Source organism: Salmo salar, chromosome ssa21, assembly GCF_905237065.1.
Source record: "Salmo salar chromosome ssa21, Ssal_v3.1, whole genome shotgun sequence".
In the NCBI taxonomy this organism is placed as follows: Eukaryota; Metazoa; Chordata; class Actinopteri; order Salmoniformes; family Salmonidae; genus Salmo; species Salmo salar.
This window is the reverse complement of record NC_059462.1, coordinates 56180553-56203770: the sequence shown is the minus strand read 5'-3', so window position 1 is coordinate 56203770 and position 23218 is coordinate 56180553. Positions and strand designations below refer to the sequence as shown.

Here is a 23218-nt window from a genome sequence, read left to right as displayed (position 1 = left end):
ATGTAGGAGTTTTCGGCCTGTGACAGAGAAGGTTGCTGGATCGAATCCCCAAGGTAAAAATATGTGGTTCTGCCCCCTGAGCATGGCAGTTAATCCACTGTTCCCCGTGGGCCAAAGTCAATTAAGGCAGCCCCCCCCCCCCCGCACCTCTCTGATTTAGAGGGTTAAATGCGGAAGACACATTTCAGTTTAGTTGTACAACTGACTAGGTATCCCCGTTTCCTAACCTGGCTAACATTAGCAACCTAGCTAACATTAGCATTAGCCACATAGCTAACGTTAGCCACAACAAATTGGAATTTGTAACATATCATATGTTTTGTAAATTTGTAACATATTGTACTCATAAACTCAAAAAGTCATAAACTCTTCCTGAGTTTATAAGGAAGTGTATAGGAGATGTTGTACCCACTGTGACTATTAAAACCTACCCTAACCAGACACTGTGGATAGATGGCGGTATTCACGCAAAACTGAAAGCGCGAACCACCGCTTTTAACCATGGCAAGGTGACTGGGAATATGGCCGAATACAAAACAGTGTAGTTATTCCCTGATCCTCAACACTGGGGCCCCACGTGCTCAATCCCCTCCTGTACTCCTAACATGGGATCCAGAATGGCGCAGGGGTCTAAGGCACTGCATCTCAGTGCTTGAGGCGTCACCTACAGACCCCATGGTTCGAATCCAGGCTGTATCACAACCAGCTGTGATCGGGAGTCCAATAGGGCGGCGCACAATTGTCCCAGCGTTGTCCAGGTAGGCCGTTATTGTAAATGTGAATTTGTTCTTAACTGACTTAATTACTTAAATAAAGGATCATTAAAAAATAAAAATAGAATACTCCCTGTTTACCCATGACTGCGTGGCCATGCACGCCTCCAACTCAATCATCAAGTTTGCAGACGACACTACAGTGGTAGGCTTGATTACCAACAACGATGAGAGGCTACAGGGAGGAGGTCAGGGCACTCAGTGTGTGGTGTCAGGAAAATAACCTCTCACTCAACGTCAACAAAACAAAGGAGATGATCGTGGACTTCAGGAAACAGCAGAGGGAGCACCCCCCTATCCACATCGACGGGACAGTAGTGGAGAGGGTGGAGAGTTTTAAGTTCCTCGGCGTACACATCAGGAACAAACTGATATGGTCCACCCACACAGACAGCGTGGTGAAGAAGGCGCAACAGCGCCTCTACAACCTCAGGAGGCTGAAGAATTTTGGCTTGTCATCGAAAACCCTCGCAAACTTTTACAGATGCACAATCGAGAGCATCCTGTTGAGCTGTATCACCACCTGGTACGGCAACTGCCCCGCCCACAACCGGAAGGCTCTCCAGAGGGTAGTGAGGTCTGCACAACGCATCACCGGGGGCAAACTACCTGCCCTCCAGGACACCTACACCACCCGATGTCACAGGAAGGCCAAAAAGATCATCAAGGACAACAACCACCCGAGCCACTGCCTGTTCACCCCGCTATCATCCAGAAGGCGAGGTCAGTACAGGTGCATCAAAGCTGGGACCGAGAGACTGAAATACAGCTTCTATCTCAAGGCCATCAGACTGTTAAACAGACATCACTAACACAGAGAGACTGCTGCCCTATATACAGACTTGAAATCATTGGCCACTTTAATAAATGGATCATTAGTCACTTTAATAATGCCACTTTAATAATGTTTAAATTTCTTACATTACTCATCTCATATGTATATACTGTATTTTATACCATCTATTGCATCTTGCCTATGGCTCTCTGTCATCGCTCATCCATATATTTATATGTATATATTCTTATTCCATTCCTCCACTGTCAGAACTAGAAGCACAAGCATTTCACTACACTCGCAATAACATCTGCTAACCATTTGTATGTGACCAGTACAATTTGATTTGATTTGAAATGGATGATGGACATCCATAAATTAATACATATCATACTAAATTGAGTGTGCTGGATTTACGTTTACTATGTTCCGTCTAATCTATGAGACCAGGCTGGTCTGTCTGCACTGCACACTATCACTTTGAAGGGCAGCCTGCCTGCAGAATGCTAGTTGCTAACTAGGTAGCCCCTTTTCCCCCCCCCCCAACATATACCAGAATATGTTACATCTTCATCCCATAATATTGAAGGCAGTACTATGTTACAGCTGCGTATCTTTATACATATAGCCAGTAGCCACCCAAACTAGGCTCATCTGAAACATGAATATGATCCATCAAATCGCTTATCGGTTATTGCTCTGGCAAAGATGGCCTCCGTAGTAGATTTCTGAACTGTATTTTATATGGGTAATATAAACGTTTTGCTGGTTGGACAGACTATGCTTTCCATCTGATCCAAACTGATTAAATCAACGTTGTTTCAATGTAATTTTATCAACGTATGGTGACGTGGAAAATCTGCGTGTAAAATGCTTTGGATTTTTTTTAAAGTAAATCACCGTAAATTGTTGTTTTTTTGAGGGTGAAATTATAACCACAGAATTGTCATTATGGTAACCAAATGTCAACAAAGACATTGGATAAAATATGTTGAATTCGTACCTTTAAAACAAAGTCAGAACCTCACTTTGAGAACCACTGCAGTAGAGTAAAGTACAGTAGAGTTCAGTAGTTGTACGAAAAGCTGCCTCTCTCGACCTGTTCTAACTGTAGATGTGACATCACTTCCTGCACAGTGCCCTGTTCTCACTGTAGTTGTGACATCATTTCCTGCACAGTGCCCTGTTCTCACTGCAGATGTGAAATCACTGTTTACATTGTATTAATCCTGTACAGCTTTAAGTTAGCACACCATGTCTCCCTCAGACTTTAGTAAGCCTGTAATATTGTTTATGTCAGCAGCTAAGCGTATCAATTAGCTAAGTAAGCTAGCATGGTGTATTTAGTAGCATGGTGCATTTAGTAGCATGGTGTATTTAGTAGCATGGTGTATTTAGTAGCATGGTGTATTTAGTAGCATGGTGTATTTAGTAGCATGCTGTATTTAGTAGCATGGTGTATTTAGTAGCATGCTGTATTTAGTAGCATGGTGTATTTAGTAGCATGGTGTATTTAGTAGCATGGTTGGCTTCTTGTCACTTCCTTTATGTATATATGCATAGAGAACACACATATAATATATATATATATATTATCATTCCTTTATGCGTAGAGGCATAGAGAATGTATATATATATATATATATTATCATTCCTTTAGTAACCACTCATACGCACGCAGGGTTAGTTAATCATTAAACATCTGAGAATTAAGAGCCTATTCAAAAGCCTCAGAACAGGAGTTCTGACCTAGGATCAGGTTATAAACATCTGAGAATTAAGAGCCTATTCAAAAGCCTCAGAACAGGAGTTCTGACCTAGGATCAGGTTATAAACATCTGAGAATTAAGAGCCTATTCAAAAGCCTCAGAACAGGAGTTCTGACCTAGGATCAGGTTATAAACATCTGAGAATTAAGAGCCTATTCAAAAGCCTCAGAACAGGAGTGCTGATCCTAGAATCAGGTTATTCATTGTGATTTAGGCCTAAAGGTCAAACTGATCCTAGGATCAGCGCTCTAACTCTGAGACGCTTTGTAAATATGGGCTTTTGTGAATATGGACGCTTTGTAAACATAGTGCATTTAGAACCGTATGTCGAAGTTAACATTTCCTCAACATCGAGAGGTAACATCTATCTCCTACTGTCCCTGGTTCAAATCCAGGCTGAATCACAACCAGCAGTGATTGTGAGTCCCATAGGGCAGCACACAATTGGCACAGGTTTGGCCGGAGTAGGCAGTCATTGTAAATAAGAAGTTGTTCTTAACTGACTTGCCTAGTTAAATAAAGTAGAGGTGTCACTACAGTCCCTGGTTCAAATCCAGGCTGTATCACAACCGGCGGTGATTGGGAGTCCCATAGGGTGGTCCAGGTTTGGCCGGGGGTAGGCCGTCATTGTAAATAAGAATTTGTTCTTAACTGACTTGCCTAGTTAAATAAAGTAGAGGTGTCACTACAGTCCCTGGTTCAAATCCAGGCTGAATCACAACCGTGCGGTAATTGGGAGTCCCATAGGGTGGTCCAGGTTTGGCCGGGTGGTAGGTCGTCATTGTAAATAAGAATTTGTTCTTAATAACTGAGTTGCCGCTAGTTAAATAAAGGTAACATTTGAGATCCTACTCACCACTCCACCTCGTCAACAACACCACACTGATCTATCTTTGTTTCCATCTGAAAACTTTCCCAGTCAGCGGAAAACTATCTGGGTGTGAGTCACTCAGCCATGGTTACTGGTTATTTCATCATCAAACAGGCCACAGCATCGCCACAACATCACGTCCGCACTCATCTGGTTGTGACGAACTGCTGAAAACAGCAATAACAGGTCTACAAGCCTAATTTGTTCATGTGTTACTCTGCTGTTGTTGTTTGTGTTGCACTGCTTTGCTTTATCTTGACCAGGTCGCGGTTGTAAATGAGAACTTGTTCTCAACTGGCCTACCTGGTTAAATAAAGGTGAAATATATATATATATATATTTTAAAACAAGCCTTGATATGTTTCTAAAGCCATATAGGAGTCAACAGTCATGTATCAAGGTATAGGTCTACCTACTTACACTGAGAGCAAAATATATTACCATGCTTTAAGTCAATTACTCCTAAAACTATAACTCTTATGTGACTAAATGCAACTTCAAAATTCAAATTTTAGCAAACGACATTGTATTAAGCCACATAAATCCATAATTTGCACAGCAAACCTTTTTACCCAGTAGGCACACCACATCATTCCAACTTAGAAATGTGTTTAATATTTGGTTGAGATGTTGATCAATGGAGATTTTAACCTATTTTCGCCCACTCAAAAAGTCTGTTGAAGTCTGTTGAATTCCAAATGTGTTATCACTAATGCTTTTAACCATTTAAAAGCACAACCAAGTTTCAAAATGGGAATACAATGTCAGATATTTTGTATTTATACAACAAATGAATGTGTTTCCATTGTGCTTCATGAACTGGATTAGAGTTGAGATTACATTTAAACTACATCCTGCAAATGGTAAATGCTGTTGGAGATTCTGCAGAGATTATTACAGTAGTGGTGAAGATCTTCACAGAACTGCAAGCTTTCTATGATGACATAAGACATTTATAGTTACAGGAACCTCCAAATATGGCCATGGATGATACTCATTTCAAGGTTGAATAAATACTGTTACATTAGTTTGTAAAATAGTCTTATTTTTTGTCCATTTACTGTATTACAAAAGTAATATTGATTTTTGTTTAGTTTTCAACGCAACCAAATATCTAAATTAAAGAATAGGACTACAAGTTTGATTTAGTCCAATATTGGCCTAAATAGTTGAATTGATGATTTATGATTTATAAAGTATGGTTTACTGTACATTTAATTTGATCTGCTAAAGCTACCCTTTGGATTGACCTTGATAGCAATAGTGAATCTTTTAAGTTATTAAGAGATCTCTCAATAATAATTTTTTTAAGATAACACATTGGCAGTAGTCAGTGACAAATATCACAGTTAAGCAGGGTTGGGCTTGGTTAAAAGCCTGGATGGGAGACCAAATGGATAGATCTGATGTTGTTTCAAAGGTACAAATTCAACATATTTTAGACTATGTTTGTCTATGTTGAAAATTGGTTACCATGATATAATCCTGTGGTTGTAATTTCACCATCAAAACAACAGTTGATTACTAATCCAAAGTATTATTCACATAGATTCCACATCACAATACGTTGAAACAATTTCGATTCAACCAGTTTGTGCCCAGTGTGTAGGTCAATTAAATATGTAGTGTTCCTTCCCGGAACTCAAACCACCAGAGATGACGGACGCATTTGATGAAACACAGGAAATATCAAAGGAAAAATATCTTTGTTTACATTGGTCCGAAGAAGCAGGAAACGCTTCAATTTGATTCGTTTAGAAATGATCTAGGCACGTTTTCTTGTTGAATCACTTTTTTACAAACAATGAAAAACGATCCAACTGTCTTGTTGAGTTAGATCTCTGGAGCATGGTGATGATGTCAGCTTGTTACGATGGTAGCTAGCTAGCTATCTCGACGTTAGCAACACTCAGTCGCTAACTAAACAGTTCACGGAGGACGACTGACTATGATTTTTGACCTCCGATGTTATTAAGAAATTAAAAGATTTATAAACGTTTTAAAAAAAAAAAAAAAAAAATGGATATCAGTCTAACAGTTTCCCTAATGCAGGGCCAGATGGGAACCGTGATAGAGAGAGCGGTGAGTGCCGCCGTTGAGACGGTGTTAGGGGAGATGCTAAAGGTGGTCGGTATTAAATTCGACGAGCTGAAGAGGGAGGTCGCAGCAAAAGAAAAAGAGACCGAGAGCATCAGACAGATGCTGGACATATCCCGATCTCAGATGAAGACAATGCGGAAGTATATGAACGCTCTGGGTGCCAGGCAGCAGGAGAACTCTGCCACTTACCAGACCAACCAGACTACAGCATTCGGCCATTCGGATCCGCATAGATCTCACGGTTCCTCAGCGGCTGCATCCGAGGCAGCACAGTCCTCGGGTTTAACACAACCACATAGAAGGACGGTTACAAACACACACATTCCCATTACAACCAATGGAAACGTACAGTCAAGGAATCAAATCACTATCACCCTACCCTCTGATAACTTGGCCAGATCCTCCCAACCTTCTGAGAGTATTATCAGGGCCACATCATCGTTTGACAGCCATGATGACCTGACTGCCACGGTCTCACAAGCTCTGGAGGGCCCATCATTGATCACCACTGTCTCTGCAATAAACAGTTCATCAGAGCACCTGGAACCTTTGAAAGGTAAAATTAAATACGCCTTGTTGAGTATGTATGGGTATTTTTCAGTGTTTGCTTGAATATGTAAATTGATGGCCTGACTGACAGTCCTATTGACTGAGACCTAGTACGGCCCTATTGAGAGGACCTAGTACGGCCCTATTGAGAGGACCTAGTACGGCCCTATTGAGAGGACCTAGTACGGCCCTATTGAGAGGACCTAGTACGGCCCTATTGAGAGGACCTAGTACGGCCCTATTGAGAGGACCTAGTACGGCCCTATTGAGAGGACCTAGTACGGCCCTATTGAGAGGACCTAGTACGGCCCTATTGAGAGGACCTAGTACGGCCCTATTGAGAGGATCTAGTACGGCCCTAGTGACTGAGACCTAGTACGGCCCTATTGAGAGGACCTAGTACGGCCCTATTGAGAGGACCTAGTACGGCCCTATTGAGAGGACCTAGTACGGCCCTATTGAGAGGACCTAGTACGGCCCTATTGAGAGGACCTAGTACGGCCCTATTGAGAGGACCTAGTACGGCCCTATTGAGAGGACCTAGTACGGCCCTATTGAGAGGACCTAGTACGGCCCTATTGATGAGACCTAGTACGGCCCTATTGAGAGGACCTAGTACGGCCCTATTGAGAGGACCTAGTACGGCCCTATTGAGAGGACCTAGTACGGCCCTATTGAGAGGACCTAGTACGGCCCTATTGAGAGGACCTAGTACGGCCCTATTGAGAGGACCTAGTACGGCCCTATTGAGAGGACCTAGTACGGCCCTATTGAGAGGACCTAGTACGGCCCTATTGATGAGACCTAGTACGGCCCTATTGAGAGGACCTAGTACGGCCCTATTGAGAGGACCTAGTACGGCCCTATTGAGAGGACCTAGTACGGCCCTATTGAGAGGACCTAGTACGGCCCTATTGAGAGGACCTAGTACGGCCCTATTGAGAGGACCTAGTACGGCCCTATTGAGAGGACCTAGTACGGCCCTATTGAGAGGACCTAGTACGGCCCTATTGACTGAGACCTAGTACGGCCCTATTGAGAGGACCTAGTACGGCCCTATTGACTGAGACCTAGTACGGCCCTATTGACTGAGACCTAGTACGGCCCTATTGACTGAGACCTAGTACGGCCCTATTGACTGAGACCTAGTACGGCCCTATTGACTGAGACCTAGTACGGCCCTATTGACTGAGACCTAGTACGGCCCTATTGACTGAGATCTAGTACGGCCCTAGTGACTGAGACCTAGTACGGCCCTATTGAGAGGACCTAGTACGGCCCTATTGAGAGGACCTAGTACGGCCCTATTGACTGAAACCTAGTACGGCCCTATTGAGAGGACCTAGTACGGCCCTATTGACTGAGATGTAGTACGGCCCTAGTGACTGAAACCTAGTACGGCCCTATTGACAGACCTAGTACGGCCCTATTGAGAGGACCTAGTACGGCCCTATTGACTGAAACCTAGTACGGCCCTATTGAGAGGACCTAGTACGGCCCTATTGACTGAAACCTAGTACAGTCCTATTGAGAGGACCTAGTACAGGCCTAGTGACTGAAACCTAGTACAGTCCTATTGAGAGGACCTAGTACAGGCCTAGTGACTGAAACCTAGTACGGCCCTATCGAGATGACCTAGTACAGGCCTAGTGACTGAGGCCTAGTACAGGCCTCTATATTCTCCCTGTGTTGGTTGACCAACATGTTACCTGTCTATCCCTCCAGAGGAGTCCCCAGCCCCCCTAGACCCCGAGGTGTCTGATGAGAGCCAGAGGAGGGAGGAGGAAGAAGAGTGGACCACCGTTACACAGCCACCACCAGAGACCAGCACAGACCCTGGAGACCAGCTGGTCCTCTCCCCACCCAGGACTGACGGAGCAGATTGCTTCGCCACCACGGCTGCTGGGATTGCCCGGCAACCATCCCAGTTCCTGTCCCAGCCTCAGCTCCAGGTGAAAGAGGAGGAAGCCGAGGTGGAGATCATCTGTATCAAGCAGGAACCCGAGGACGTTGAGAGTCTCCTGTTCAACCTGGCCGCTGAGGTCCTCAACTCCCAGGGCAACCTTTTAGACAGGCACACTCAGGGGAACCTCCTGGACTGTCACAGGACAGTACTCTCACAGGGCCAGAGAGACAGGACATTACCCTCACAGGGCCAGAGAGAGAGGACAGCTACCCGTCCCTCACAGAGCCAGAGGACATCAACAGAGAACACAGTGTTCAGCTCAGCCAGCACTTGTACATGTGAGTAGAGTAAAGTTCTGCTGTGTGTCAGTTCAGTAGGATGTTACCCTAGCCTGGTCCCAGATCCGTTTGTGCTCTTTTGCCAAGTCCTATGATCGTATTACCAGAGGACTTGGTCAGACAGTACAAACAGATCTGGAACCAGGCTCCATATTATACACCTGAACTAATGACTTATTGTCTGTCCTCTTCATTCTCAGATGGGCTGTCCCAGCCAGTGATGTCAATGTCACGCGGAGTTGCTCCCAGGCCAATGGCGCGTCCGTGGCCCGAGGAGTTTAAAATGAGACGAACTGAGCTCAGGAGGAGGAGCCAGACCCGTCGGAGAGAGATGGAGAAGAACCTTCCCCAGCCTCTATTAGCTGACCTGGTGAAGGAGAGACGGGAGAAGACCCGGCTCAGAGTGGCCCGCTGGAGAGCCAAGAGGAAGCTGCAGGCCTGCCTACTGACTCAGATGAGCCAGGCTGGACCGGGTCTGGGCCAGGGGAACAGTGGGCTTGGGAATCGTAGCCCGATTAGCCACAAAACCACAGGCCCAACTCAGACACAGCAGAGGAACCGTTCTGCCGTCTCTCAATCTCAGTACAATAACAGTTTTGTGTACAACAGAAGTCACTGTGAGACTGGTAACATTGACTACCCTTCATTCCAGTTCAACTCTTCCTCTGTCATGCTGGGACAACATGGAGGACACAATATGTTAGAGTCTGTTATGCAGCCTGCGATGATGTCATCCTCACAGCAGGACCTTTCACTGACTGACTCAGAGCTCTACCAGTAACAGGAGGACAATGTACCAGTTCTACTCTACCAGTACCAGTTCTACTCTACCAGTACCAGTTCTACTCTACCAGTAACAGGAGAACAACAGTACCAGTTCTACTCTACCAGTACCAGTCTACCAGTACCAGTTCTACTCTACCAGTAACAGGAGAACAACAGTACCAGTTCTACTCTACCAGTACCAGTCTACCAGTACCAGTTCTACTCTACCAGTAACAGGAGAACAACAGTACCAGTTCTACTCTACCAGTAACAGTCTACTCTACCAGTACCAGGAGAACAACAGTACCAGTTCTACTCTACCAGTACCAGTTCTACTCTACCAGTAACAGGAGAACAACGGTACCAGTTCTACTCTACCAGTACCAGTTCTACTCTACCAGTACCAGTTCTACTGTACCAGGAGAACAATGTACCAGTTCTACTCTACCAGTACCAGTTCTACTCTACCAGTACCAGTTCTACTCTACCAGTACCAGGAGAACAACAGTACCAGTTCTACTCTACCAGTACCAGGATATCCAGTCAGAGGACATTTGTTTTGTGGAGTATTGTAAGGCATGTGGTGCTCTACTTTGGACAAGGGCCTTTTTGGCTTTCTAGGGAATACATTGACTTATGGGACACAACCTATTCCTTCTGGCTGGGCTAATAACATGAGATATTTCACATGGAATTGTGTGAATGCAAAATTATCTAACTGTCTAAGACAAATGCATTTAAATGTGCTTTTATTTTAGGATAATAGCCTAATAATTATTTAATTGCTATAAAAAAAAATGCCCCAAATGTTTTGTTGTTCAACAATTCTTTATTAAAGTACATTATTTATGTTAAAATAGAGTAAATGACCATCCTTACATACTACATTACCTGATTAACTGCTAGGATCATAACATGGAGGGGTACTGTACTGTACTGAATAACTGCTAGGATCATAACATGGAGGGGTACTGTACTGTACTGAATAACTGCTAGGATAATAACATGGAGGGGTACTGTACTGTACTGAATAACTGCTAGGATCATAACATGGAGGGGTACTGTACTGTACTGAATAACTGCTAGGATAATAACATGGAGGGGTACTGTACTGATTAACTGCTAGGATCATAACATGGAGGGGTACTGTACTGTACTGAATAACTGCTAGGATAATAACATGGAGGGGTACTGTACTGTACTGAATAACTGCTAGGATCATAACATGGAGGGGTACTGTACTGTACTGAATAACTGCTAGGATAATAACATGGAGGGGTACTGTACTGAATAACTGCTAGGATCATAACATGGAGGGGTACTGTACTGTACTGAATAACTGCTAGGATCATAACATGGAGGGGTACTGTACTGTACTGAATAACTGCTAGGATCATAACATGGAGGGGTACTGTACTGAATAACTGCTAGGATCATAACATGGAGGGGTACTGTACTGAATAACTGCTAGGATCATAACATGGAGGGGTACTGTACTGTACTGAATAACTGCTAGGATCATAACATGGAGGGGTACTGTACTGAATAACTGCTAGGATCATAACATGGAGGGGTACTGTACTGTACTGATTAACTGCTAGGATCATAACATGGAGGGGTACTGTACTGAATAACTGCTAGGATCATAACATGGAGGGGTACTGTACTGTACTGATTAACTGCTAGGATCATAACATGGAGGGGTACTGTACTGTACTGATTAACTGCTAGGATCATAACATGGAGGGGTACTGTACTGAATAACTGCTAGGATCATAACATGGAGGGGTACTGTACTGAATAACTGCTAGGATCATAACATGGAGGGGTACTGTACTGTACTGAATAACTGCTAGGATCATAACATGGAGGGGTACTGTACTGAATAACTGCTAGGATCATAACATGGAGGGGTACTGTACTGATTAACTGCTAGGATCATAACATGGAGGGGTACTGTACTGAATAACTGCTAGGATCATAACATGGAGGGGTACTGTACTGAATAACTGCTAGGATCATAACATGGAGGGGTACTGTACTGTACTGATTAACTGCTAGGATCATAACATGGAGGGGTACTGTACTGAATAACTGCTAGGATCATAACATGGAGGGGTACTGTACTGAATAACTGCTAGGATCATAACATGGAGGGGTACTGTACTGAATAACTGCTAGGATCATAACATGGAGGGGTACTGTACTGTACTGAATAACTGCTAGGATCATAACATGGAGGGGTACTGTACTGTACTGAATAACTGCTAGGATCATAACATGGAGGGGTACTGTACTGAATAACTGCTAGGATCATAACATGGAGGGGTACTGTACTGAATAAGTGCTAGGATCATAACATGGAGGGGTACTGTACTGAATAACTGCTCCCATGCCAAGCATTTTTTTTTTTCCTTGGGCAAACTTTGTTAATATTGTTGAATCTAAAATGTAATTTATACTCTTTCTGCAACTGTATTTAAATAAATGTGAATATATAATCTGATATTGCTACATTAGGAAACATTATAAATTCCTGAGTTAGTCATCAGACTATTTCACTAGCTTCAGTCCCGACCCTGCTTCACAGTTCGATTATCTAAGTGACTGTAGATTCATTTAGACTTTTGAGCCCCAGTCAGCCAGCTAGTCAGTCAGCCAGCCAGCTAGTCAGCCAGCCAGTCAGCCAGTCAGCTGTGGTAATGCAGTGTGTTAACCATTGACTATCTTCTGTGAGATGGCTGCTGGCAGGGTGTAGAGGAGCAGGGCGATGAACAGAGCTGTGATGAGCAGGACCAGAGCGATGATGATGTACTTCTTATAGTTCCTCCAGATCAGGTGGAAGAAACACTTAAAAGGGTTCACAAACCACGAGAATGACGTGTCTGGTCGGCTAGAGAGGGAGAGAGAAAAACACTTTAACCAGGGCTCGTATTCACAAAGTGTCTCAGAGTAGAGCTGCTGATAAATCCTATTTATTATGAGCTAAATGATGAAACTAGTCCTAGATCTGCATGTTAAATGGGTTCATGAAGCAGGAGGAGGAATAGAATCGTTTTGTAATTAGTCAATATAAAATGCAGCTCATACTTGGGTTTTTCCAGTGGTTCTGGCTCCTTGCGGGCTCGACCAACCGGATTCTTCTCTGCCTCTTCTGATGTCACCAGGTGGAACTCCGCCTCTACTTTCCCCTGGAGACAACAACCAAAACATGTTACCCCCTACCTCCTAGACAGGAGATATAACCCCTAGTCCCTACCTCCTAGACAGGAGATATAACCCCTAGTCCCTACCTCCTAGACAGGAGATATAACCCCTAGTCCCTACCTCCTAGACAGGAGATATAACCCCTAGTCCCTACCTCCTAGACAGGAGATATAACCCCTAGTCCCTACCTCCTAGACAGGAGATATAACCCCTAGTCCCTACCTCCTAGACAGGAGATATAACCCCTAGTCCCTACCTCCTAGACAGGAGATATAACCCCTAGTCCCTACCTCCTAGACAGGAGATATAACCCCTAGTCCCTACCTCCTAGACAGGAGATATAACCCCTAGTCCCTACCTCCTAGACAGGAGATATAACCCCTAGTCCCTACCTCCTAGACAGGAGATATAACCCCTAGTCCCTACCTCCTAGACATATTGCTCATTCACCTATTCAATCCTCGCACAAGTGCCGCGGGGCAAAACAGGTTGATTTGTGAGTTTGTCCTCGTCCCACACGGCACCTACTAGACCCCATTGGGTTCTGATCAACAGTGGTGCACTATATAATAAGGTAATTAGGGTGCCATTAAAGGCGAATCGGTCTAGTTGTCATCATAGTAAAAGGTGTTGAATAGTATTTGGTACCGTGAGTTCCCCAGCCTTGACAAAGGGCCACCAGCCTCTGGACCTCTTCTGTTGGAAGATGGAGATCGTCTCAACGCTGTCCAACAGCATGTCCATCTTACAGGCCTTGGCTGACTTGGCCCCGCGGGGAAACCCATGTAAGTCCAGCTCCACAGTACCTGAGAACAGAGAAACATTTATCCTAACTCTTGTTTCACTCATACAGGAAGTATGAGAACAGAGAAACATTTATCTTAACTCTTGTTTCACACATACAGGAAGTATGAGAACAGAGAAACATCTATCCTAACTCTTGTTTCACACATACAGGAAGTATGAGAACAGAGAAACATCTATCCTAACTCTTGTTTCACACATACAGGAAGTATGAGAACAGAGAAACATCTATCCTAACTCTTGTTTCACTCATACAGGAAGTATGAGAACAGAGAAACATTTATCTTAACTCGTGTTTCACACATACAGTGTTAATGGGAAAATAAACGTGCTGGGTTGGATGTGATTTCCCTGATTAATCAGGAATACCTGATCGTGATCATTGAAATAAACCTGTTCCCACTTCCTCCCATTGCCTACTGTCTTACAGCCCAGGGAAAGGAGTCAAACCAGTCTTTCTCTCTCTTATTGTTATAAGAATTTTATATCTTGATGATAATAATCAATAATCAATTCGCCTTGACTAATGCCCAAGGTTTGTAAGACAATAGGTTATAATAATTAGGCAAGGACTCAGCTTTCTGCAAAAGGTTTCTGTAGCTTTATTCATGAGAACGTTCTGGCGTCAGGATAACAAAACAGTCATTATATAGTTCTTGCTTACTTACGCACATGCATTTACACACAATCCGTTGGTGACCTGCATCCCCCATAAACTTCTCACACTGTTTATCACCTTCTGGCTCAGCCTGTTCCTTTCCTTCAAGGATAGGAACTCTCTGAAGTTTTACTCCCTTGACCATCTGCTTCTCTATCTCTCTATACTAATTGCATTCACACATTTCTTTCCCTCTCCAGTGGTTCCTGGACTTTCCGGAACTAATCAGACCAATCGATCCCTACATTGATCGTTACATTGATTATTCATTAACCCTGCTGTATGACTAATAATTCATCATGGTTTATTGATTCATTTACCTTTATTAGATAATTCTCTTATCACTTACCCAAGAAATCGTCAGACGACAGCCTGTCAAAGTCCCAGACCTGCATGACCAACACGGCCGGTAGCTTCTGCTCTGTCTTGTCCAGGGAGAAGATGCTCCCCCTCTTACTGATGACCACAACCTTCTCGGCAGGCAGGTAGTTAAAGGGAAACACCAGGCGCCAGTTGAAGTTACCCTCTCCAGTCAGAGAGTTGTAGTGAACATCAGTCTCCTGGCGATCGTCCTCAATGCCTTTAAGCCACCTGGGGAAAAAAAGTATACAATTATACTAATATAATTTTCAGCCTGTCGAGTGAGAGAGGATGACAGTGGAGAATTATATATAGAGGATGACAGTAGAGAAAGATATATAGAGGATGACAGTGGAGAATTATATATAGAGGATGACAGTAGAGAAAGATATATAGAGGATGACAGTGGAGAAAGATAGAGAGGATGACAGTAGAGAAAGATAGAGGATGACAGTGGAGAAATATATATAGAGGATGACAGTGGAGAAATATATATAGAGGATGAGAGTAGAGAAAGATATATAGAGGATGACAGTAGAGAAAGATATATAGAGGATGACAGTAGAGAAATATATATAGAGGATGAGAGTAGAGAAAGATATATAGAGGATGACAGTGGAGAAAGATATATAGAGGATGACAGAAGAGAAAGATATATAGAGGATGACAGTAGAGAAAGATATATAGAGGATGACAGTAGAGAAAGATAGAGAGGATGACAGTAGAGAAAGATAGAGGATGACAGTGGAGAAAGATAGAGGATGACAGTGGAGAAAGATATATAGAGGATGACAGTAGAGAAAGATAGAGAGGATGACAGTAGAGAAAGATAGAGGATGACAGTGGAGAAAGATATATAGAGGATGACAGTAGAGAAAGATATATAGAGGATGACAGTAGAGAAAGATATATAGAGGATGACAGTAGAGAAATATATATAGAGGATGAGAGTAGAGAAAGATATATAGAGGATGACAGTGGAGAAAGATATATAGAGGATGACAGAAGAGAAAGATATATAGAGGATGACAGTAGAGAAAGATATATAGAGGATGACAGTAGAGAAAGATAGAGAGGATGACAGTAGAGAAAGATAGAGGATGACAGTGGAGAAAGATAGAGGATGACAGTGGAGAAAGATATATAGAGGATGACAGTAGAGAAAGATAGAGAGGATGACAGTAGAGAAAGATAGAGGATGACAGTGGAGAAAGATATATAGAGGATGACAGTAGAGAAAGATATATAGAGGATGACAGTAGAGAAAGATAGAACGGATGACAGTAGAGAAAGATAGAGGTTGGTAGACCTGTGTGCCCTAGACCTGTGCTGACACCGTAGACCTGTGTACCCTAGACCTGTGTGCCCTAGACCTGTGCGCCATAGACCTGTGTACCCTAGACCTGTGTGCCCTAGACCTGTGTACCCTAGACCTGTGTACCCTAGACCTGTGTGCCCTAGACCTGTGTACCCTAGACCTGTGTACCCTAGACCTGTGCGCCCTAGACCTGTGTACCCTAGACCTGTGTGCCCTAGACCCGTGTGCCCTAGACCTGTGTACCCTAGACCTGTGTACCCTAGACCTGTGTACCCTAGACCTGTGTGCCCTAGACCTGTGTACCCTAGACCTGTGTACCCTAGACCTGTGTGCCCTAGACCTGTGTACCCTAGACCTGTGCGCCATAGACCTGTGTACCCTAGACCTGTGTGCCCTAGACCTGTGTACCCTAGACCTGTGTGCCCTAGACCTGTGTACCCTAGACCTGTGTACCCTAGACCTGTGTACCCTAGACCTGTGTACCCTAGACCTGTGTACCCTAGACCTGTGTACCCTAGACCTGTGTGCCCTAGACCTGTGTACCCTAGACCTGTGTACCCTAGACCTGTGTACCCTAGACCTGTGTACCCTAGACCTGTGTACCCTAGACCTGTGTGCCCTAGACCTGTGTACCCTAGACCTGTGTGCCCTAGACCTGTGTACCCTAGACCTGTGTACCCTAGACCTGTGCGCCATAGACCTGTGCGCCATAGACCTGTGTGCCGGAGGCTGTGGCCTTACAACTAGACCAGCCAGGCCGCGGTGAGTTGTTACTAGTGATTGTGATGTCGTGTGATTGAACGTGCTGGTTGTAACTCGCTCTGGTAAACAGAGTCTGCTAAAGGACTGAGAATGTAAGGTCGAGTCAGGTAAATAATAGATCTGTAAAACGAGTATTCAAAAACCCGAACCGACAAGGTCCATCGAGGTCCGTTTCAGAAGCCTGATCTTCAGCGATGAGCTGAATGTAATCTAATCATCAACGTCTGAAAACACCGTCGCTCCACTCACCCTTTAACGTAGATGTCACTCGACTGTGTTCCTGTGAGGATGTTGGTGTCCTCCAGAATCACATCTTCAGTGTTCCAGATGATGATTCTCAACTCAAACCTTCACAGGATCAATGAATCAATGAATCAACGCATACCTTCACAGGATCAATGAATCAATGAATCAACGCATACCTTCACAGGATCAATGAATCAATGATTCAACTCATACCTTCACAGGATCAATGAATCAATGATTCAACTCATACTTTCACAGGATCAATGAATCAATGATTCAACTCATACCTTCACAGGATCAATGAATCAATGATTCAACTTATACCCTCACAGGATCAATGAATCAATGATTCAACTCATACCTTCACAGGATCAATGAATCAATGAATTTTATTGAACTGGCCTGGGGTATATTGGTCTGTATTGAACTGGCCTGGGGTATATTGATCTGTATTGAACTGGCCTGGGGTATATTGGTCTGTATTGAACTGGCCTGGGGTATATTGGTCCTGTATTGAACTGGCCTGGGGTATATTGGTCTGTATTGAACTGGCCTGGGGTATATTGGTCTGTATTGAACTGGCCTGGGGTATATTGGTCTGTATTGAACTGGCCTGGGGTATATTGGTCTAGTATTGAACTGGCCTGGGGTATATTGGTCTGTATTGAACTGGCCTGGGGTATATTGGTCTGTATTGAACTGGCCTGGGGTATATTGGTCTGTATTGAACTGGCCTGGGGTATATTGGTCTAGTATTGAACTGGCCTGGGGTATATTGGTCTGTATTGAACTGGCCTGGGGTATATTGGTCTGTATTGAACTGGCCTGGGGTATATTGGTCTGTATTGAACTGGCCTGGGGTATATTGGTCTGTATTGAACTGGCCTGGGGTATATTGGTCTGTATTGAACTGGCCTGGGGTATATTGGTCTGTATTGAACTGGCCTGGGGTATATTGGTCTGTATTGAACTGGCCTGGGGTATATTGGTCTGTATTGAACTGGCCTGGGGTATATTGATCTGTATTGAACTGGCATGGGGTATATTGGTCTGTATTGAACTGGCCTGGGGTATATTGGTCTGTATTGAACTGGCCTGGGGTATATTGATCTGTATTGAACTGGCCTGGGGTATATTGGTCTGTATTGAACTGGCCTGGGGTATATTGGTCTGTATTGAACTGGCCTGGGGTATATTGGTCTGTATTGAACTGGCCTGGGGTATATTGGTCTGTATTGAACTGGCCTGGGGTATATTGGTCCTGTATTGAACTGGCCTGGGGTATATTGGTCTAGTGTTGAACTGGCCTGGGGTATATTGGTCTGTATTGAACTGGCCTGGGGTATATTGGTCTAGTATTGAACTGGCCTGGGGTATATTGGTCTGTATTGAACTGGCCTGGGGTATATTGATCTGTATTGAACTGGCCTGGGGTATATTGGTCTAGTATTGAACTGGCCTGGGGTATATTGGTCTGTATTGAACTGGCCTGGGGTATATTGGTCTGTATTGAACTGGCCTGGGGTATATTGGTCTGTATTGAACTGGCCTGGGGTATATTGGTCTGTATTGAACTGGCCTGGGGTATATTGGTCTGTATTGAACTGGCCTGGGGTATATTGGTCTGTATTGAACTGGCCTGGGTTATATTGGTCTGTATTGAACTGGCCTGGGGTATATTGGTCTGTATTGAACTGGCCTGGGGTATATTGGTCTGTATTGAACTGGCCTGGGGTATATTGGTCTGTATTGAACTGGCCTGGGGTATATTGATCTGTATTGAACTGGCCTGGGGTATATTGGTCTGTATTGAACTGGCCTGGGGTATATTGGTCTAGTATTGAACTGGCCTGGGGTATATTGGTCTGTATTGAACTGGCCTGGGGTATATTGGTCCTGTATTGAACTGGCCTGGGGTATATTGGTCTAGTATTGAACTGGCCTGGGGTATATTGGTCTGTATTGAACTGGCCTGGGGTATATTGGTCTGTATTGAACTGGCCTGGGGTATATTGGTCTGTATTGAACTGGCCTGGGGTATATTGGTCTGTATTGAACTGGCCTGGGTTATATTGGTCCTGTATTGAACTGGCCTGGGGTATATTGGTCTGTATTGAACTGGCCTGGGGTATATTGGTCTGTATTGAACTGGCCTGGGGTATATTGGTCTGTATTGAACTGGCCTGGGGTATATTGGTCTGTATTGAACTGGCCTGGGGTATATTGGTCTGTATTGAACTGGCCTGGGGTATATTGGTCTAGTATTGAACTGGCCTGGGGTATATTGGTCTGTATTGAACTGGCCTGGGGTATATTGGTCTGTATTGAACTGGCCTGGGGTATATTGGTCTAGTATTGAACTGGCCTGGGGTATATTGGTCTGTATTGAACTGGCCTGGGGTATATTGGTCTGTATTGAACTGGCCTGGGGTATATTGGTCCTGTATTGAACTGGCCTGGTCTATATTGGTCTAGTATTGAACTGGCCTGGGGTATATTGGTCCTGTATTGAACTGGCCTGGGGTATATTGGTCTGTATTGAACTGGCCTGGGGTATATTGGTCCTGTATTGAACTGGCCTGGGGTATATTGGTCTAGTATTGAACTGGCCTGGGGTATATTGGTCTGTATTGAACTGGCCTGGGGTATATTGGTCTGTATTGAACTGGCCTGGGGTATATTGGTCTGTATTGAACTGGCCTGGGGTATATTGGTCTGTATTGAACTGGCCTGGGGTATATTGGTCTGTATTGAACTGGCCTGGGGTATATTGATCTGTATTGAACTGGCATGGGGTATATTGGTCTGTATTGAACTGGCCTGGGGTATATTGGTCTGTATTGAACTGGCCTGGGGTATATTGATCTGTATTGAACTGGCCTGGGGTATATTGGTCTGTATTGAACTGGCCTGGGGTATATTGGTCTGTATTGAACTGGCCTGGGGTATATTGGTCTGTATTGAACTGGCCTGGGGTATATTGGTCTGTATTGAACTGGCCTGGGGTATATTGGTCCTGTATTGAACTGGCCTGGGGTATATTGGTCTAGTGTTGAACTGGCCTGGGGTATATTGGTCTGTATTGAACTGGCCTGGGGTATATTGGTCTAGTATTGAACTGGCCTGGGGTATATTGGTCTGTATTGAACTGGCCTGGGGTATATTGGTCTGTATTGAACTGGCCTGGGGTATATTGGTCTAGTATTGAACTGGCCTGGGGTATATTGGTCTGTATTGAACTGGCCTGGGGTATATTGGTCTGTATTGAACTGGCCTGGGGTATATTGGTCTGTATTGAACTGGCCTGGGGTATATTGGTCTGTATTGAACTGGCCTGGGGTATATTGGTCTGTATTGAACTGGCCTGGGGTATATTGGTCTGTATTGAACTGGCCTGGGTTATATTGGTCTGTATTGAACTGGCCTGGGGTATATTGGTCTGTATTGAACTGGCCTGGGGTATATTGGTCTGTATTGAACTGGCCTGGGGTATATTGGTCTGTATTGAACTGGCCTGGGGTATATTGGTCTGTATTGAACTGGCCTGGGGTATATTGGTCTGTATTGAACTGGCCTGGGGTATATTGGTCTAGTATTGAACTGGCCTGGGGTATATTGGTCTGTATTGAACTGGCCTGGGGTATATTGGTCCTGTATTGAACTGGCCTGGGGTATATTGGTCTAGTATTGAACTGGCCTGGGGTATATTGGTCTGTATTGAACTGGCCTGGGGTATATTGGTCTGTATTGAACTGGCCTGGGGTATATTGGTCTGTATTGAACTGGCCTGGGGTATATTGGTCTGTATTGAACTGGCCTGGGTTATATTGGTCCTGTATTGAACTGGCCTGGGGTATATTGGTCTGTATTGAACTGGCCTGGGGTATATTGGTCTGTATTGAACTGGCCTGGGGTATATTGGTCTGTATTGAACTGGCCTGGGGTATATTGATCTGTATTGAACTGGCCTGGGGTATATTGGTCTGTATTGAACTGGCCTGGGGTATATTGGTCTAGTATTGAACTGGCCTGGGGTATATTGGTCTGTATTGAACTGGCCTGGGGTATATTGGTCTGTATTGAACTGGCCTGGGGTATATTGGTCTAGTATTGAACTGGCCTGGGGTATATTGGTCCTGTATTGAACTGGCCTGGGGTATATTGGTCTGTATTGAACTGGCCTGGGGTATATTGGTCCTGTATTGAACTGGCCTGGTCTATATTGGTCTAGTATTGAACTGGCCTGGGGTATATTGGTCCTGTATTGAACTGGCCTGGGGTATATTGGTCTGTATTGAACTGGCCTGGGGTATATTGGTCCTGTATTGAACTGGCCTGGGGTATATTGGTCTAGTATTGAACTGGCCTGGGGTATATTGGTCTGTATTGAACTGGCCTGGGGTATATTGGTCCTGTATTGAACTGGCCTGGGGTATATTGGTCTGTATTGAACTGGGCTGGTCTATATTGGTCTAGTATTGAACTGGCCTGGTTTGAGGTATATTGGTCTTGTATTGGGGCCTATCTGTCGTATAGCTGCCCTGGTGATACAGAGGGACGAAGCCTTACCCTTTAGGTTTACGAGGGGAGATGTCCACAGAGGGGCCTGGGTGGGGCATATCCATGGGGAACATGTCCACCCACATCTGGAGCTGGCCCTGAACCACACGGACGCACACACACACGGACGCGCACACACACACACACACACCCACACACACACACACACACACACACACACACACACACACACACACACACACACACACACACACACACACACACACACACACACACACACACACACACACACACACACACACACATACTTGTGAAGTTGAACAAATTGCATAATATCTTAAAAAAAAAGAAGTAAAAGTTATGAATTTGATATAAGAGATGTATTACCTGGTCCATCCCAGGCCTGGCCTTGTTGTACAGAGTCCGTGTCTCGATGTGCTCTGGGACAAGTCTACACCCCACCCCTGGAATCTCAGCCCATCTGTGAAGGATCTTCAGAGCCAGATGTTCATAGGATTCCACCGTCTGCTCTGTGTACAGCAGTACATAATAATCAGTACCTTATTGGATGGAAATACACACAAGTCCTGTCACTGTCACCGTGATGCAGTCGTTGCCTGTCACTGTGACGTGTATGCAGTCGTTGCCTGTCACTGTGACGTGTATGCAGTCGTTGCCTGTCACTGTGACGTGGTGCAGTCGTTGCCTGTCTCTGTGACGTGTATGCAGTCGTTGCCTGTCACTGTGACGTGTATGCAGTCGTTGCCTGTCACTGTGACGTGTATGCAGTCGTTGCCTGTCACTGTGACGTGGTGCAGTCGTTGCCTGTCTCTGTGACGTGTATGCAGTCGTTGCCTGTCACTGTGACGTGTATGCAGTCGTTGCCTGTCACTGTGACGTGTATGCAGTCGTTGCCTGTCACTGTGACGTGTATGCAGTCGTTGCCTGTCACTGTGACGTGTATGAAGTCGTTGCCTGTCACTGTCACTGTGATGCAGTCGTTGCCTGTCACTGTGACGTGGTGCAGTCGTTGCCTGTCACTGTGACGTGTATGCAGTCGTTGCCTGTCACTGTGACGTGTATGCAGTCGTTGCCTGTCACTGTGACGTGTATGCAGCCGTTGCCTGTCACTGTGACGTGATGCAGTCGTTGCCTGTCACTGTGACGTGTATGCAGTCGTTGCCTGTCACTGTGACATGATGCAGTCGTTGCCTGTCACTGTCACTGTGATGCAGTCGTTGCCTGTCACTGTGACGTGTATGCAGTCGTTGCCTGTCACTGTGACGTGTATGCAGTCGTTGCCTGTCACTGTGACGTGTATGCAGTCGTTGCCTGTCACTGTGACGTGTATGCAGTCGTTGCCTGTCACCGTGACGTGTATGCAGTCGTTGCCTGTCACCGTGACGTGTATGCAGTCGTTGCCTGTCACCGTGACGTGTATGCAGTCGTTGCCTGTCACTGTGATGCAGTCGTTGCCTGTCACTGTGACGTGTATG

General features: G+C 44.8%; 2 protein-coding genes across 2 annotated transcripts in view; one reads left to right on the top strand and one right to left on the bottom strand.

Moving 5' to 3' along the window:
- Window positions 1-5841: 5841 nt before the first annotated feature.
- si:ch211-67e16.4 (uncharacterized) lies at window positions 5842-12352 on the top strand. Its single transcript, XM_014165727.2, has 3 exons — window positions 5842-6844; window positions 8563-9081; window positions 9282-12352. Exons 1-3 carry the CDS (start codon window positions 6208-6210, stop codon window positions 9860-9862), a joined length of 1737 nt encoding a protein of 578 aa, XP_014021202.1. The 5' UTR covers window positions 5842-6207; the 3' UTR covers window positions 9863-12352.
- Window positions 10656-23218, bottom strand: part of fer1l6 (fer-1 like family member 6) — an 80108-nt gene continuing 67545 nt past the window's right edge. The window contains exons 36-42 of the mRNA XM_045704928.1: window positions 22110-22252; window positions 21771-21859; window positions 17205-17303; window positions 14865-15106; window positions 13702-13859; window positions 12937-13037; window positions 10656-12739 (exon numbers count right to left, since the gene is read on the bottom strand). Coding sequence (XP_045560884.1) covers window positions 12559-12739; window positions 12937-13037; window positions 13702-13859; window positions 14865-15106; window positions 17205-17303; window positions 21771-21859; window positions 22110-22252 — 1013 coding nt within the window. The 3' untranslated portion in view covers window positions 10656-12558. The remainder of the gene's footprint in view (window positions 12740-12936; window positions 13038-13701; window positions 13860-14864; window positions 15107-17204; window positions 17304-21770; window positions 21860-22109; window positions 22253-23218) is intronic.

Coding starts and splice junctions, on each gene's coding strand:
- si:ch211-67e16.4 (XM_014165727.2), top strand. CDS start 6,208: ATGGATATCAGTCTAACAGTTTCCCTAATGCAGGGCCAGATGGGAACC. Junction 6,845..8,562: donor GCACCTGGAACCTTTGAAAG/GTAAAATTAAAT, acceptor CTATCCCTCCAG/AGGAGTCCCCAGCCCCCCTA. Junction 9,082..9,281: donor CTCAGCCAGCACTTGTACAT/GTGAGTAGAGTA, acceptor CTTCATTCTCAG/ATGGGCTGTCCCAGCCAGTG.